The sequence below is a fragment of the Paramormyrops kingsleyae genome, chromosome 2, assembly GCF_048594095.1.
Source record: "Paramormyrops kingsleyae isolate MSU_618 chromosome 2, PKINGS_0.4, whole genome shotgun sequence".
Lineage (NCBI taxonomy): Eukaryota > Metazoa > Chordata > Actinopteri > Osteoglossiformes > Mormyridae > Paramormyrops > Paramormyrops kingsleyae.
Window position 1 is genome coordinate 3,819,959 of NC_132798.1, and position 17,964 is coordinate 3,837,922.

General features: G+C 42.2%; 2 protein-coding genes across 2 annotated transcripts; one reads left to right on the top strand and one right to left on the bottom strand.

Annotated features, from left to right (window-relative positions):
• Window positions 1–1,875: 1,875 nt before the first annotated feature.
• On the top strand, window positions 1,876–8,998 carry nelfb (negative elongation factor complex member B). The gene is made up of 13 exons (XM_023791623.2): window positions 1,876–2,150; window positions 3,484–3,644; window positions 3,732–3,831; window positions 4,117–4,347; window positions 4,600–4,785; window positions 5,103–5,215; window positions 5,428–5,530; window positions 5,642–5,737; window positions 5,888–6,030; window positions 6,197–6,303; window positions 6,633–6,774; window positions 6,884–6,992; window positions 8,305–8,998. Exons 1-13 carry the CDS (start codon window positions 2,022–2,024, stop codon window positions 8,461–8,463), a joined length of 1,779 nt encoding a protein of 592 aa, XP_023647391.2. The 5' UTR covers window positions 1,876–2,021; the 3' UTR covers window positions 8,464–8,998.
• Window positions 8,999–9,846: 848 nt separating this feature from the next.
• LOC111833400 (uncharacterized) lies at window positions 9,847–15,568 on the bottom strand. Its single transcript, XM_023791622.2, has 8 exons — window positions 15,504–15,568; window positions 14,624–14,794; window positions 14,182–14,267; window positions 13,776–13,899; window positions 13,513–13,688; window positions 13,198–13,265; window positions 12,945–13,043; window positions 9,847–10,214 (listed from the first exon to the last, which is right to left on the bottom strand). Exons 2-8 carry the CDS (start codon window positions 14,786–14,788, stop codon window positions 10,120–10,122), a joined length of 813 nt encoding a protein of 270 aa, XP_023647390.2. The 5' UTR covers window positions 14,789–14,794; window positions 15,504–15,568; the 3' UTR covers window positions 9,847–10,119.
• Window positions 15,569–17,964: the final 2,396 nt, after the last annotated feature.

The window sequence follows — 17,964 nt, forward strand, 5'->3', positions numbered from 1 at the left end:
AAAAACACAATTTAACATTAGAACATATGCAATATGAGTAACACCATAAAAACTAGTAAAAAAATAAAAAGTTACTGATATCTAGTTGGACGGCTAGATGAACACGGCTTCAGTTCCCAAACCTCTCCTCAGGGGCACCACAGCCATTCCATGTATTTGTTAGGTTTCACCACCAGCTCAACTTAATTAGCTAAAAAGGCAACGAGATGTTTAAACATTTTCTTTGGCTGCCTAAGAACAATTAAATGGGAGTATTTTTGGGCAATATGTAAGCCAAAATCTCTAAATAATACTGAAAATTATTTGGATCACATAAAATAGTAAAATATATAAATATTAGTTTTATTTAATATTTGTTTTTGTAAGCATATGCTATGTCTTTAATATTAAAAGTTATTTTCAGTGAACTGTGGTATCTGCATCTTGGCTTGTGTACGCCGCATCTCTGTCTTGGTGTCCAGCCTCACTCACATTAGCTGTCTTTGTAACTGTGGAATCTAATAATGGCTCCATAACGTAGTGCTCCCAGTGCATAGGCTAATGATGTCATTTTATATATTCATTGTAATTTAACTGGCTTGTATATTTTTTAAAAAGGTCTCTAAGATGTGTACAGTATAGTGCTGTTTATTTAGAAATTGGTAATAAATAGACATGTCATCGTTTACGATAGCAGACTCAAGAACTGTTCGTGAATTTTCACATTCACAAGGATCTCCTGCCCTGAGCCCTCGTGAATGTGAAGGGCTTTACTGTATATTATTACTGTATAATATAGTTCTGCCTAATTATGAACTTGTAGCTGAAATACAAAAGTACTATATAAGTAACATGATGGGTGTTTGTTAAAATATGTCAGAGAACAAAATACACAGAGCAGGTTTCATTGTAGTATAAACAGCTTTTCAGAAATAAACTGGAATAGTCACCAAAATACAATTTAAATCCTCATATGACATTTCTAAAGAATTTGCAAAATGGTCATTGATAGGCCTAGCTCAGGGGTGGCCAATCTTATCCGCAAAGGGCTGGTGTGTTTGCAGGTTTTTGGGATAACCTGTAGGTCAGCTGTTCAAACCCAAGTGTGAGGACTCTTCAGCCAATCAGCCCTCTAATTAGTTACCTAATTAGGGAGTTGCAGCGAAAACCTGCATACACACCGGCCCTTTGCGGATAAGATTGCCCACCCCTGGCCTAGCTGATTTGACCTGTGTTGTGTGCTACAGAGGGTGCACTGTTTCTATAAGTGCAAGTCTTTCAGTCAAATATGTATTATTATTTTAATTTGGGATAAGACAAGAGTTTTTGAGGACACATACAATTCCACTTTATTGTTCATTGTGTAACTAACATTTAGTTTTAGAGGTGTAAAGTGACATATTTTGTTACTGTAATTAAGTAGAATTTTTTTAATTGGTCTTTACTTGAGTATTTTAAAATGTTACTTGGGCCAGCATGTGGCTCAGTGGTCTAAGCCTCTATGCCTGTGATCAATAGGTTGCCGGTTTGAGCTCAGCCTTGGCACATCTGCAGGTACTTGAGCAAGACCCTTAACCCCCAACTCCCTGAGCTCTGCTTTGGGTGACTGCCCTTCACAGCCAGATAACTCTCACCTACAGAGAGGAAGTAGGGGGAGGTATAAAGAGAATTTCCCCATGAGGAGCAATAAAGTATCTATTATTGGTACTTTTACTTTCACTTTGCTACATTTTGCTTGAGTTCTATTTTACTGCATGACTTTTACTTTTACTCGAGAAACATTTTGGTGTGGTATCTGTATTTTGAAGTTCAAAATTAAGTACTTTTTCCACCACTGAGTTTTCTCTGTCGGTTAAGAACAGAAGATTATGTTGAATATTGTGCGGATAGGCCTACTTGGACAGAGGATCCAATGTCGTCAGCCTCGTATTCCAGAGTGAGGGGACTGTTTATGCAGACGCACACGCAGGAAGTGTGTCGCATAGATAGCTCTCCCCCTTCCCTGTGCATTTGGAAGCGGGATAATTGGAGAATTAAATTGTATGTGTGTAGAAAAAAAAACTAGTAAAATGTTTGCGGGATTACCAGAACTTGGAATTTCCAACGGCGAAGATCTAAAAGAAACTCTCACCAACTGCACAGAGCCTCTGAAAGCAATCGACCAATTTCAGGTGTTTAGCTAAGATACAGAAATGAATTGTCTTTGGTTTGTAACTAATTAGATTTGTTTTGATTAGTCTGCTGTTACCATTGCGAACGATGCTGGCGGCCGAGCGGACCTTTGTATCGTATGCCTGGGAGAATATTATGACATGTTGCGAACGTTTCATTGTGGTGTATCCTGCTGGTTAAACACAGCATGCTGAAATGTAACTTTAGCTAGCTAAAATGTTCGGATTAGGCTGTAAACCTGTTTGCCAAGCCGTTGTCTTTAGATGCTGTTTAAAATTTTAATTCCCCTATAGCTACCTGTAGGTCGTCGTTTCGAAATATTTTAAGTAATTTTGCCGCCGATTTGTAACACTGCATTTTCTGCTGACATATAATATAGTCTACAAAACTTACAAAAGGGACTGGTGGTTTTGCAAAAAAGTAAACTTGACAAACTGTAACTACATTTCTAACTGTCTCTCTGAAATTAGACACTTTCAACGTTTTTTTGGTTGAAAAGTGTCAAAATGCCGTGGAAGTGGAAATGTTCTATCAGTCTGCAACGCTGACAAGTTTATTATGCTAAAACGTTTCTCCTTCGTCACACGTGACAAACGGTGCCATGTTTTGCAGTTTTAGTGACTCGTTTTCAAGATTACTTTTTTAGAAGCCAGTGTACAGTTTGCCGCCGCTATTTTACATGCGCTCTCCAACACCATCATGGTCATTCTCTCCTTGCTGTCGGATTCACTCTGTGGGGAACTAAAAATACGTGAAGAGGGGGAAGCGAACCAGAACCGTGCTGAGTTTCTCGGATCCTTCTTAACGCCTCGTCATTCAAAAGTTCAGTCTTTTGACACAGAACTTGGGAATGACTGTAGCGTTATGAAGGCTTCGGGAAACCATGCCCTGCTCACTAAAGGGCTTCCGTCTTCAACCTCATGGAAACGATGCGGTTAAAAATGTTCTGGGAAATTCGTTGTTGGTGAAAGTCGCAAAAAAAAAGATTGTATTTTCATTGAGTTAACTAGAATGTGACATACAAACTTAATGACGTTGTATTTGGCCCCCCCCCATAGGGTTGCAAAATTCTAGGAATATTCTTGTTAATTCCCATACTTTCCCGTTAATTCCCATGGAAAGTTTCTAATGTGGAATATTTCCAAAATTCCCCAGCTTAACTTCCCATGGAACGGAAAGTTTCAGGAAAATTTCCAGAAATTTTCCAGCCCTTTGCAACCCTACCCCCCGATAAAGTTCAGTCCTACCTTGGTCATCAAAAAATTTATAACCGCAGGAAAAACAGTAAATTAATTATGGATAATATTGTAATCTGTGCTGTGTTACATCTAGACAGAGAATGGCATCTTATTGCCCACACTTCAGTCGGCGCTGCCCTTCCTGGACCTCCACGGCACACCCCGACTGGAGTTTCACCAGTCTGTCTTCGATGAGCTTCGGGAGAAGCTGATGGAGCGTGTGGCCACTATCGCGGAAGGGAAGGAGGAGGACCGGTGAGCCGTCAGCTTTTATAACAATGCTGAAATGCCTTTAATCTGACAGTCTGGGGTTGTTCATTGGTTTTCTTATTTGTTACTCAGATATGTGAAGCTGGAGGAGCTGCTGGAGAAAAGTTTTCCTTTGGTCAAGATGCCGTCCATCCAGCCAGTGGTCATGCAGGTGATGAAACACCTGCCCAAGGCAAGTGCTCTTTCTCAGGGTATTTAAACAGGGATGCAGTGATCAGGTCCAGAAAGTACAAATCCAGACCAAGGTTTTGTTTCAACCAACCAATTGAGTATAAAGACTCAGAGTTACAGAGTACACAACTGGTTGGTTGAAACAAAACCTTGGTCTGGATTTGTTCTTTCTGGACCTGACATTTCCACCTCTATATAAAGTGGATTCTATAATGAATCATGTCAAGTACTCGCAGTCAATGGTATCTCCTGCTGTGGCTAATTTTTTCCTTTGGCTGCTCTTCAGGTACCAGAGAAGAAGCTGAAGCAGGTGATGGCAGATAAGGAGCTGTACAAGGTGTGCGCCGTGGAGGTGAAGCGGCAGATCTGGCAGGACAACCAAGCCCTGTTCGGGGATGAGGTGTCCCCGCTGCTCAAGCAGTACATCGTGGAGAAGGAGGCGGCGCTGTTCAGCAGTGACCTCTCTGTGCTTCACAACTTCTTCAGCCCCTCGCCTAAGACACGCCGACAGGGAGAGGTCAGCCTTCAGCTTTGGATGTGCTTTGGTTCCGTTTGGGCCAACATGTCTTTGTATTTTTGATCTTCAGTATGGTGTCTCATTGGAGAGTGATCTAACAGTTTTGTGAGAGCAAGAGTGGAAGATTGTGGGGCCAACAGATTGTCTGATGAAACTATACTGTATTCCGTGACTGACGTGAGCTGGTATGTTGGGTTTGTTAGCTGTCCCTCGCGTTCGGTCTGGCTCACATCGCTCCCGGCTTCCCCGCAGGTGGTGCAGAAGCTTACGCAGATGATCGGGAAGAATGTGAAGCTCTATGACATGGTCCTGCAGTTCCTACGCACTCTCTTCCTGCGCACGCGCAACGTCCACTACTGCACGCTGCGCGCTGAGCTGCTCATGTCGCTCCATGACCTGGACATCAGCGAGATCTGCTCTGTTGACCCATGCCACAAGGTAGGTGTGATGCCCCCTCAGGCTCAGTGCGGTCGGACAAAACAAGCTGGGAAGCACAAGATGCATGGCTTAACCAACAACATTCTATTCTAATAATGTGTTTTACCAGCAAGTTACCACAAAGGACCATAGATAAATTTACTGAAATGGCTGCACTCAAATACTAAAGTGAACAAGTTTCAAGGGAATCATTGAGCCCGATGAAAGCTGCAGAATCCTGCCATGAAGTTGACTTAACTAGAGTGATCTGTGATTGTTCTCTCTTAGCTTTGTGCTTTAATCAGTGTAACCCTGACTCTACTTCTCCTCATTGTTAGTTCACCTGGTGCTTGGATGCCTGCATCCGAGAGAAGTTTGTGGATGCCAAGCGAGCCAGAGAGCTGCAGGGTTTCCTGGATGGAGTCAAAAAGGGTCAGGAGCAAGTGCTGGGGTGAGTGGAGCAGGGTAAGGGGTGGGGGGGGGCGGCATTTGTGCCAGTCAAACACCATGGACATCACTATAAAATAACAGCACAAAGCCAGATGTTATCATATGACTAGGTTAAGCTTGAATATCAGTAATATTTATTTGCATTTTTATCTTCTTAAAGGCTCTGGTCTAAGATGAAAGAATTAACCGACAGGTACCCGTATGTTCTTCCAGGGACCTGTCTATGATCCTGTGTGACCCGTTCGCCAGTAACACCCTGGTGCTGAGTCTCGTCAGGAATCTGCAGGAGCTGCTGGGGCAGGACGCTTTACCCAGGGTGAGGGAGTAGAGGGAGGCTCAGTCGCGGCACCGATGTGGCACGGATGCAATGTGTTGAGGTTTTGGATTAATTTGGTGTGTGTGTGTGTGTGTGTGGGTGTGACAACAGGACAGTCCAGACCTGCTTCTGCTTCTGAGGATGCTGTCACTTGGCCAAGGAGCGTGGGACATGATTGACAGCCAGGTGTTCAAAGAACCTCGCCTGGTACGTACTCATCAGAGGAGCGTGTCCTTGGGGAGTCCTGTAATCAACCTTGTCCAACAAAGCGGTCGTCTCTATAATCCTGTCTGGTAGTTTCCCCTGTTAGCTTGTTATATTACTGAAGCATCCATCCATCCTCCCCTCTCCTTTTAGGACCTGGAAGTGGTGACGCGCTTCTTGCCTGCGATGTTGTCGGTGGTGGTTGACGACTACACTTACACTGTAGAGCAGAAGCTCCCCAGCGAGGAGAAGACGCCCCTGATCTATCCCAGCAGCCTGCCGGACGCCTTCAACAGGTACCATGTAGGGGAAAGGCGGGTCCTGCAGCATCTGCTTGAAAACTAAGCCTGTTCTTCAAATTGTGGTTGCTGCTCCTTTGATGTATAGTCAAGCTGTATTTGCAGTTAGAAAGCAGTAATCAGATGCGTGTTTATAGACTTGTTTTTTCCTAATGCACTTTAGGTATCTTCAGGAGAACAGAGTTGCGTGTGAGATGGGCCTGTACTATGTTCTTCACATTGCAAAGCAGAGAAACAGAAATGCTCTGCAGAGGTTGCTGCCCGCGCTGGGTGAGTAGATGCTGAGATGCTGGTGTCACGTCACGAGTGTCTTCAGCTCTTGGATCTGCACAAATGTCTGTTGAGATTAATTTGTGTTCAAAATGGGAAAAAGATGCAGTTTGTACGCTGTGTTTTCTGCTTGAAGGCCTGATTTCCCAAAAATTGTGTGAAGTTGTAAAATAAGTGTTAGTCCTGGAATATTTCACTGCTGACTCCCATCTTGGTTGGGGTGTTGCTGGATGCCCGCCCCTAACCCTAACCCTAACCCTGGGGTAGATGCGAGCATGACCTCCCAGGGCAGCTCTCTGAAGCTCGTGCCCGTCGATGTCCCCTTGCAGTTGAAACCTATAATGACACGGCTTTCGGGGACATATTCCTGCACCTGCTGACGGGGCACCTAACCCTGCTCTCCGACGACTTTGGCACGGAGGAGTTCTGCTCTGCCGTCTTCGACAATTTCCTCATGACTTCTTTCTCAAGGTATGACACATTTTTCCTTAAGCCATTGCAGCGATGGGAGGTGGATCTTTAAACCCGTCACGATTTGCTTAAACGGCGGTTTCCCTTTTCCTGCTCCGTCCTGTTCCAGTAAGGAGAACGTTCACCGGCACACGCTGCGCTTGCTGCTGCATCTGCACCACAAGGTGCTGCCATCTCGCCTGGAGGCCCTGGTGAAGACCCTTGAGCCCCCTAAGCAGGTCAGCCTATGCCCAGTCTGACAGTGACGTCACTCAGCAGTTTGTGACTTTCTTTTTTTTTTTTTTTTTTTTTTTTTAAACTAATTCTATAGCTGAATTACTTTAGTTAGCTAATATCAAAATGTCTCGCATTCTATTAAAAAAAAAAAACTCATTACTCCTAAATTACTAGTCTCATAATCTGGAAATATAGCATTTTTGTTTTGTTTTTGCTGTGCAAAAGTCTTAGGCAGTTAAAATATTTTAATGACCCTTCATGTTGGTGTAAGACTGATATTATGTGTCAGAGTGTTAACTTAGCCATTTTATAACCTCTCTTAAAGTATTTGCAGCAACCGTCCAATATAGCATTTTTTTGATAAGACCACTAGCACATCTTGTGTGGCTAATCAACACCCCCACAGGCTTTTTAAACCAGTTTAACCAATTAAATGAGCTGGTGGTGAAATTTAATAAATACATGGAATGGCTGAGGTCCCCATGAGGAGAGGTTTGGGAACTGAAGCCGTGTTCATCTAGCCGTCCAACTAGATATCAGTAACTTTTTGGCTGTTACTCTGTTACTTTTTTATTATTAGTTTTATTTATTGTTACCCTTAATTTGCATATGTTCTCATGTTAAATTGTTTGAATATACACTTACTACCCAGATAAATAGCTTTAAGCATTTACTCCATTCCCAATACGTATGTCCATATAGTGTACCTTCTGTGGTAGGTCTTTTTTTTAAATAAGGTATTTCTGTTATGCTAACAATCATGGCTTGTGTGGGCAGCCTTGACGGCTGGCTCTGTACAGTTTGTTCAAAAGGCCCCATGTGCTACTGCATTGAGTCTTGTATACAATGGACCCCTTCTGCATCGCGACCTTCCACATTGCAGTCGCACTTAATCCTCATCACTTCCCCGTCACATTTTCAGCATAAGCAATTAAATGGGATTTTTTGGGGAGTTTTGCAAAAGCCGCAGACACACAGAGTTTAGTAACTCTTAAATGTATAATATATCTACACTGCTGGTTTGGAGGACGCCAAACGTGCTTATAGCAGCCTGTCACGTGATACTTCACAATGATCTTTATATCTCGCGTTTCTGGTATCTCTTTGCTTTGGTTCGCTCCCCTCGCCAAGGGGACCAGAAGGTTTTAGGTGTTTTTTCCAGATGGCGGGGGGCCTGTGCCCTTATCCCCCGTGATAGGAAAGGGTCAGCTGTATGTCCTTAATGTCACCTTGGAGATGTACCTGTCTGTAAAGCCTGCCCATTGAATTGTGGCCAGTGATGATTGATAACTAGTGTGCTGTTTGTGTCCACAGAGCAGTGACCCTGTAAAAGAGCTGTACACCCAGCTGGTGGAGAAGCTGGAGGCTCAGAAGAAGAGCCCTCCACAGCCTGCTGAAGCTCCCACGCTGGACCTGGGCCTCCACCCTGTCACAGTGCCTACCCCCACCTCCGCTCCCAGCACGCCCCTGTGAAAGAGGGCAGGCCTCCTGGCTCAGGGAGCTGTTCTGTGTGAAAGAGGGCAGGCCTCCTGGCCCAGGGAACTGTTCTGTGTGAAAGAGGGCAGGCCTCCTGGCCCAGGGAACTGATCTGTGTGAAAGAGGGCAGGCCTCCTGGCCCAGGGAACTGTTCTGTGTGAAAGAGGGCAGGCCTCCTGGCCCAGGGAACTGTTCTGTCCACCCTGATTCCCATGTGCACGCATTGACCTTTTATAGTTCTGTATATAGATCAGTTTAATACAAAATAGCGTTCTTTAAAGGAGCACGAAAATCTATATATAACTGGTCACAGCTTAGTGCTTCCTTCTCATATTTTAAAACATGAGGTACCATGCTTTAAAATAGTGCTTAAAGACCAACATTGGAATGTGTAAATTTTTTAACAAAACGCAGTCTATCTGCATAACTGTACAAGTTTCACAGTATATCGTCCTTTATTTTTGACTGAATGTGATTACCTGTGTTGGTTGTGTGTAATAAAACAAACTGTAAATAAAAGATTTGGTTAGGATATGGCTGAACATAGTAGTCATTTTATTTTAATGTGTCTATGCTGGTCTTCGTTAATATGCTTTAATTCAGTAGTAACACACTATTAGTTGAAATAATCCTTTGTTGTAAGGTCAGGTCACGCTGGATCACACGACGAAACACCTCGGGATCCCGGTTGTCAGTCCCCCAGCCTGACATGCAGTCCAGCCAGCGTCCCGTTAGTCTGGTCCAGCCACTCGGGTCCACAGCAATGAGGATCCTGCGAGCCAGATCATTCTCCGGGAATCACGCCTCATGGCTGTAGTGCCGTAACTGACGCTCCCTCAGAATGCAGGTCATGTGCCTGATTCAAGACTGCCTGAGCAACTGCACGTTCATCACAAAATCAAACCAGCGGTACCCAAGGATTCTTCAAAGAGACACGGTACCGAAGGAGTCCAGTCTTCATCTCAGCTCACTGCATAGCGTCCAGATCTCACAGCAAGACAGGGAGCACCAGGACTCTAAAGACCTGGACCTTCATCCTCTTGCAAAAATATCGGGAGCACTGTACACCCCTTTCCAGTGACCTCATGACCCCCATGCTCTCACAATCCGTCTGCTGACTTCATAGGAAGAGTCACCAGAGGCATGAATTTCACTGCTGAGGTAATTGGACCTCGACGAGGCTGAGATTCTCTCCACAGACAGACGCACTGCTGACCACAGACCATTAATGTTATTTACCCCCAGTTAGCTGAAAATGGATGTAGTCTGTGTTTGGTGTCTCATTATCACTGTACTTGTAGAGAGAAACCCTAATGGAAATTAGCCTTGCCTTTCTTGACATAAAAATGGTGTATAAAACATTAATGTGTAATAGGCAGACTCATTTTATTTATTTTTGATAAACCAGGAAAACAAATATTTCACATATAAATGATTTGTTCCTTAACAAAGGATAACCAAAGGAAAATGATGAAATAGGAACTAGGACTAACATATACATTTATTTTGTAAATAGACTGCAGAATATATGCGATTAAAGTGATTATGGAAAAAAAAAATCATATGAACAACCTTTATTAGCTGCACGACAGTGACATTATTATCTGGATTATCTAAATTCTTACTTTTCAGATGTGTACCTTGCATTTTTCCTCATGTGGCATTTTCGGAATTTAGCAGGAAGATTTCTGTGTGGCTTCCAGGTGGTAGTGAGCCGGACTGCTTGGTCTCTTTCAATAAGGATGAATCTGAAAAGTTGTGTCTCATTAAGCCTGATATATAAAGCTTATCATACATTATCATCCACCATTTGAGCTAATCTGCTAGGCTTACCAATTTGCACATCTAAAATCCATGAGTGTATCACCTCTCCCATCCACATGTCTGAAATGCAGCAATCTCTTCTGTGGGCAATAGTGCTAATAGTGATAAAATCTTCATTATGGCTCTTTGCACATGTACCTTATGTATGCAAATTAGGGAGTGTAAGATTCACAGATTGACATCAGTGCACTGGCATGAATCATCGTGATGTGATTGCCCCGATTCAAATAGTGTGCACCAGATACAACTTGGGATGAACTCAGGATACATTGTTTGCAACATGATTGTCATATTTCTAAATATTCATACTAATATTTTACTGATGAAATGTTTTGCTATGCAATTCAATATGGTACAGATACAGAAGAAGTTTACAGAGAGAGAGAGTCAATCTAAATACAGAATTATTGTACAAAAATGCTTTGTCATATTTCTAAATATTCATACTAATATTTTACTGATGCAAAGCATTTTTGAACAATAATTCTGTATTTAGATTGTAAACTTCTCTGTAAACTTCTTCTGTATCTGTACCATATTGAATTGCATAGCATCTTATTCTTTTGCATTGAATCATGTTGCATTGCATCACATTGTGTTGAATCAAATCCTGTTGAAACTCACTACATCAAAAGAGGGGTGAATCATCACATATCACATTATTATCGCATAAATATTCAATACTTCGTCATAGAAAATAGATTGGTACCTGAGAAATACTTCATGATAAGAAATGTTTTGCTATAGACTCAGCGGCCACTTACAGGAGTTGGACAATAAAACTGAAACACCTGGCCAACAGTGTTTGAGGTTTCACGCCTATATATGCATGGTCTGGTGACCAAACGTCACTGATTGCTCGTACTGATGGAATGTGCAGAGTGTGAAGGTTGAATTAGCAGAGCAAAAGCACAGCTGTACGCAAAATATTGCAATCCACACAACATAATGGGAGACATATCAGAGTTCAAAAAAGGGCAAATTGTTGGTGTGAGTCTCGCTGGTGCATCTGTTACCAGGACAGCAAGTCTTTGAAGTGCATTGAGAGCCACAGTATCCAGGGTAATGTTGGCATGTCACCACGAAGGACGGACCACATCCAATAGGAGTAACTGTGGATGCGAGAGGAAGCCGTCTGAGATGGATGCCCAGGTACCTGGATTATATCCAAAAATCATAAAACCACAGCTGCCCGACTCACTGCAGATTTAAATGTGCGCCTCAATTTTCCTGTTTCCATCAAAACTGTTCATTGGGAGCTTCACAGGGTCAATATTCATGGTCGGGCTGCTATAGCCAAACCTTTGGTCACTCATGCCAATGCCAAACGTCGGTTTCAATGGTGCCAGCAGGGCAAACCTTGGGCTGTGGACAATGTGAAACATGTATTGTTCTCTGATGAATCCGCCTTATGGTTCACCACCTGGACTGTTGCCTACCCAGAGTGCAGCACAGAGATAGATCAGTGATGGTTTGAGCTGCAACATTCTCAAGGCCCACAGCTTCTTCTAGATGGGTGTGTCACTGCCAAGGACTATACAGCCATTCTGGAGGACCATGTTCACCCAGTGGTTCGAATATCGTACCCTGAAGGTGGTGCTGTGTATCAGGATGATACTGCACCCATACACAGCAAGACTGGTGACTGAGTGGTTTGAAGATCATGAAACTGAAGTTGAACATCTCCCATGGCCTGCGCAGTCACCAAATCTGAATATCTTGAGCTACTTTGGGATGTTTTGAAGGAGCGAGCAAATGTTTTCCTCCACCAGCATCACTGGTCACTGATCTTCAAGAGAAATGACTCAAAATTCCTCTGGCCTTGTGCTGGACTTGTATCTGTCATTCCCAAGATGAACTGATGTTGTATTGGCCGCAAAAGGAGATCCTACACCATACTAATAAATTATTATTGCTAAAATGAGGTGTTTCAGTTTCATTGTCCAACCCCTCTAGTTAGGTGCACCTGCCTGGTTCGTGGTGGAACCCTCATGCCTACAAAACAGCTTGAATTCCCTGAGGCATGGGTTGAACAAGAGACTGGAGGCTTTCCTTTGGTGTTTGACCCCTTTGTACATGTGACCATCCTGTTGGCTTTAATGAGTCTGGTCTGTCTCCTCTGACTGTCTCTGTGCACCCCAGGGCTATTCAACTCACGGTCCTCGAGGTCCGAGCACTGCTGATTTTCCAGCATTCCTTCACCTGTGAGGCAGGTGTGAAGCCTCTGACCAATCAGAATCAGTAATTATTAAACTAACTACCTGGGAGAACTGAAAATAAGGCCTGGATTTGGAATTGAGGGCCTGAACTGAACAGTCCTGCTGTACCCCAGCAAACTGGCCACTGGGTGTATTAGCAAAATATCTGTGCTGCCACAAAGCATAACCATTGGCTTTTTCATTTGACCAAAAATGTCATTTTAGGTAGATAGCAGAAGTAACAACAAATGTGCTCAGAAAAGCAAGCATCAAACGTAATGCTGCACACCTGCATGTTCCTGGCCACTGCACACCTGCATGTTCCTGGCCACTGCACACCTGCATGTTCCTGGTCACTGCACACCTGCATGTTCCTGGTCACTGCACACCTGCATGTTCCTGGCCACTGCACACCTGCATGTTCCTGGCCTTTGCTTCTGAGAGAGCCACACTGACCTCCATGTCGGGTCCTGCAGCGTCCCCTTGTGAAAATGCCGAAATGCTGGGAATTCATGTCACTGCTGCAGCTCTTCTCCAGCCCAGCATCACCCCGCCCTGCAGGTGAGTGAGACAACAGATGCTTCAGAAATCAGCTTTTCCCTTTGCAGCTTACATGATCTCCGACACTGAAAAGATCATGCGGTCGTGAATTATTGAGACTCAGCAAGACTCTGTGAATGAGGCAGCTATAAAGAGTTACACCCCTTACCTGGAGCAAAGCCAACGCACTGCAATATGCACGGACCATGTAAGCCCGCTGTGATTGAAGTTTTCAAACTATCACACAAAGAATTATGGTTATTTTCATAGCATTTCGATACAACATTTACAGTTCTGTTTCCAAGATTTCTGTCATCACTTGACTACACTCCTTACAGAAAGAGAGTGCTTCAAATAGCCTGTCTATAGAAAATTATGAAAACAGAGTGCTAAAATGTTTAAAATAGAAAAGGGCACCTTTCTAACAGTTAATAACTGTCTTAAGAGTTAAAATGAACAGTGCATTGTTCATATTTATATCTACCATAATGTCCTTCTCTTCAGTGGGATTTTTCTGCTCTGCATTGGCTGGTTTAATGGCTCGGTGCTGCCCCCGCTGGATTGATAGTTTTCATGCTTCATGCTGCTCCGCAGCCTACTAGCCTTTGAATCCTGGGAATGCTGAGTCCGGGCAGTGGTGACCCGGGATGCATGGGAAGCCTGAAGGATAGGTAGGTAGGTCAACTGGTGTCTTAGTGATTTACATAAACATCGTCAAGGGAAGGTGAATTATATCACGCACCATACCCAGAATGCTGGGCTGGGTCTCCGTGATGGGGATTTAAATCTGTGGCAGCTTTTTGTCCTCTCAGACAAATCCCACCCTGACATTTCAGTGCTCCACCATTTCTCTGCATTCACCGTCCCCAGCCTTTGAACGCAGAAAACATCTAGTGTAGTCCATAAGGTACTACGACATTCAGCACAGCAAGGGGAACCTTTTGGAAAACAGCCTGAGAATTTCAGGCTGGGGACTAAAAATTATTCCAAAATATTGTAGTTCATCAATAGTTCATATTGTACATCAAAAATGTAACCATTATATGTTCCCAAGGACAATATTTTATACAAAGAAGCAAACTGCAAAATAATATACTATTTAGTTCAAGTACGGGCGGCCTCCTTTAACCCTAAAAGATGTCTTTTTTGTTACCTTGGATAGACTGCAAGCTGAGACATACTTTCGTTTGACCGTTTTGGTCTGAGATTCCCAGGCTTACTTCTTATTGAACTTTTTGTCTGTTTGAAAAGAACAAATGATTCAAAGTATTTATACTCCATGCAACAGTTAAAAGGAAGATTTGAAGCTAATCTGTTACAACTTGAATTGAAATTTTGATCAGATGATAGTGATAGCAGCATACAGCCAATCTCCAATGCATTAAACAACTTTTACATGTAATACTCTTCATCCAAGGCTGAATGATGTGCTGTTGCATTTTCCCAGGTGTGAAACTTGGACATTAGAAGTTATTACGACAGATCCATCCATCTTCCTACCACTTGTTCTGGTTAGGGTCACTGGGATGACAGTTTACAGTTTCTGTAATTGATTCATAATTAATACTTTGTGTAGGTTGTATTTAATCTCTTACCTGTTTTTTCGTCAGTTTAGCAAATTCGCTATTCTCCATATTCACTCTTGTGATTCCAGAATCTGTCGTATGCATGGCCTTCCCAATGCATCTCACTAACTCCAGGGCTTGGCTGGAGTCCTTCGTGGGTGACAGTGGAGCTGACAATTTCCATAACGCCGACATTTTAATCTGCAAGGGAGTTTTTCAAGGTTGTGTTACAGGTTGCATATCAAGTCCTCACTTGGTTACATGTTTTGCGTCTTTGTTAATAATTGGATTAATTAGTTTGTAAACTTAGAAAATAAAAATCAAAGAATTGGTATATCCGACACTTTCAGTGACCCTTTCAGTGTTAATATGCTGTAATTTTGAAATATACACTGTCAGAGTTAAAAAGAACACTGCTGAATTCTGTTTTTGGATATACACAGTTCATTTAGTCAGTTTCATTGTTTCGTCTGTGATTAATGATGTTAGGTTCTTTGTTATCTCTGTCACACAGGGTACCTATCTGCTAGCACTGGGCTTGACACAAGGCACTATGAAGCAGTTTTCAGCATGATTGTCACAGTTATTGTTCATTTACTTAATGAGTTGGATGTCGCAAACGATAAATCACTAATTAAATACCTAAACTGAATGAACTCAGATTTTTAACTTTTAACTTAATTTTTAGCAGTTCATTTTTTTCCACTAGTAATTCAGATCTGTTACAGAGACAGCGTCAGAAATACACCACAATCTCTATTGTTCTTAATTAATAAGTATCTTGTCAAGAGCCAAAACGAGCAAATGCATGGATCATGATTTAGATACTGTTAGGTAACCGTGAAATTAACTTCTATATAAAATCACATAAAAGAAGCTATTAACGCTACTCATCTTTATTTAATCTTACCTCTTAAGTATAAGACATTTCTTATCCAAGGTCAAAAACACTGAGACTCCCAGTGTTTACAGTGCCCACATCACCATGGCAACATGTCAAACTCTGTTATTTAGAACACTCCAGAAATCTCGTTAAACCGGTTACCTTAAGTGCTCTACGTAACTTAATTGCTTAAATAACACTTATATGCCATAAAGCATTAGATTATGTGTTTGTTCACGCGACGATTTACTGATAAGAATAATATTTAAAAATTACATCATCTACCCGTGGTTACGCGAGCGATCCCATGTGTAGAAATATTTTTTATTGCAGAAATCCAGATATATTTCAGATGATTTATTTCTCGAGAACCTCTGCCTTTGAATTATGCAACTTAATTAAACTAATTTTGGAAGACGCAGTTTAGCGTCTTATTCATATTGTCCTTCATTGACAACTGTTAAGACCTCTAGCAACGCCAACTGTCTCCATGGTAACATTCTTTTGTGGGTTTCATCAATGGCACACGGATAATTGGGTAACACTTTACTTGAGGGGCCACAACTTGTTTCAGTAACCAACATTCTGGAAAAAAAACAGTAACAATAATAATGATGGTTTTGTTTGTTTGTTTTTTGCAGTGTCCTCAATGGATAACTTAAAAATTGCATACATTCAAGGATTCAAAAGTTTTATGGTCATATATACAACGTACAGAGTACAATGAAATTCTTACTTGAATGCCTTCTTCAAAGACCAGGCAATTAAAGCAGTGCAACATTACAATAACATCAAATAAACATCAGACAAAAACTACGAAGCACCTCTGGTGATATAGGAGAAAAAATGATCTCGTTATTGTCTCGTGGACACGAGATAATTAAGTGGCCACGAGACAATAACGCGGCCACGAGATAATTAAGTGGTAGCCACGAGACAATAACGCGTGGCCACGAGATTTCAGAATTCCCGGAAACACATGGACAACTTCGAGAGTGGATCAAAATAAGTATAATTTTATAAAGAATAATACACGTTATTTAATTGTTAGCTGTTTTTACTGAGCCCCTCTGGTGACATAGGAGGAAAATACATGTATTGCGTGGCCACGAGATAATTAAGTGGCGGCCACGTCATTCTTAATGCGTCCCACTAAACATTGGACGTCGGATAGGCGTGCAGATCATGTCTATATTAGGTCCGTCAGTCCATGACCAATTCTGGACATCTATACAACGTCCAAACTAGGTCCACAATTTGAACGTCCATCCATGACCCAACTTGCACGTCAATATGACATTCAACATTTGAACGTAATTTTTTTGACGTTATTTGGACGACTACGACAGGTGCAGGAAATATAGTTTTATTTACAAATATCAACATTGTTGTTATCAACATAATAAATGGAATACAGATGATTATTTAGAAACAAACATGATTTATTATGTTAATGCGTACGTATTTTATGTGCATTTGCGCTGATATGACAATAAATGATATCGTGCATTGTTTTTTATGTTCGTTCTGAAAACCATGTGAAAACTGAGTAGTGCAGAGCAGCTGTAACAGTTTTATCCACGTCCCTCGCGGACACTTTTGTGCACGTGCAGAACGCGGGATTTCAAAATCTGGCAGCAGCTTGATGCCCGGTCGAACAAATTAACATCCAGCTTGCTAAACCAGGTTAATGCTAAATTATGTTTTTTACTTTAGCTCTGTACTGCTCTGTTGTATACACTGTAGCACCGGCGGGGCTCATGTCCCAGCATGCCCCGCGTGCAGTTGTAAATAGCCATTGTTGTGTTGTTGCTGTTATTGTTAATTAATAGGTAATTCCTTATTGTTGCGCATGTGTTTACATGTGTCTTGTGTGTACCCGGTCTGATCCTCGTGTGTAATTAGCTTACATAAATGTCCCACCGTGGATGCGTCTTACAGTTCGTCGTCTGACTACTTTGTGTTTCTTACATATAATTATCTTTGGTGCTTTTTGGGTGCCTGATGTAATCCTTGGACGGATTATTAATTGAGTGGATGTTCCCCGACAGAGTAATCTCCGTGTGTCTCTGCTCGCGATACCTCCATCTGCCCGTCGCAGCAATACGTTATTTAAATTTAAGTTTTAATTGAAAGCATGGTGAAATTGTTCATTTATATATGAATTTAGTCGAGACACGACATACACAATGTCTAAAATTAGTCTGCTTTTGGTATTATAAGACGTCCACAACGACCACATTTGGACTATAAATAGCCCATACATGGAGGTCACACGGCCGTCAATACTAGACGTTCATTAGACGTCAAAAAAAGACGTCGCCTGGCGTTACAAAACAACCCCTTCAGTGGACCAAAATTGGACGTCCAAAAACGACATATTAAAGATGTCATTCCGACGTCACTATGCGCAGTGGGGTGGGAACGAGTTAGATAACAGGTGTTATGCCGAAAAACGCATCCCTGCCTTAGAATGCATGCCGGTGTT

Bases quoted from the DNA above. Each gene is read 5' to 3' on its own strand.
- nelfb (XM_023791623.2), top strand. From the start codon at position 2,022: ATGTGTGTAGAAAAAAAAACTAGTAAAATGTTTGCGGGATTACCAGAA. The intron at 2,151-3,483 runs GTGTTTAGCTAA...TGTTACATCTAG, and splicing joins AAGCAATCGACCAATTTCAG to ACAGAGAATGGCATCTTATT. The intron at 6,993-8,304 runs GTCAGCCTATGC...TTGTGTCCACAG, and splicing joins CCCTTGAGCCCCCTAAGCAG to AGCAGTGACCCTGTAAAAGA.
- LOC111833400 (XM_023791622.2), bottom strand. From the start codon at position 14,788: ATGTCGGCGTTATGGAAATTGTCAGCTCCACTGTCACCCACGAAGGAC. The intron at 13,900-14,181 runs GTAACAAAAAAG...CTGCGTTCAAAG, and splicing joins CAGCTTGCAGTCTATCCAAG to GCTGGGGACGGTGAATGCAG. The intron at 10,215-12,944 runs GTCAGTGTGGCT...ACAACTTTTCAG, and splicing joins CTGCAGGACCCGACATGGAG to ATTCATCCTTATTGAAAGAG.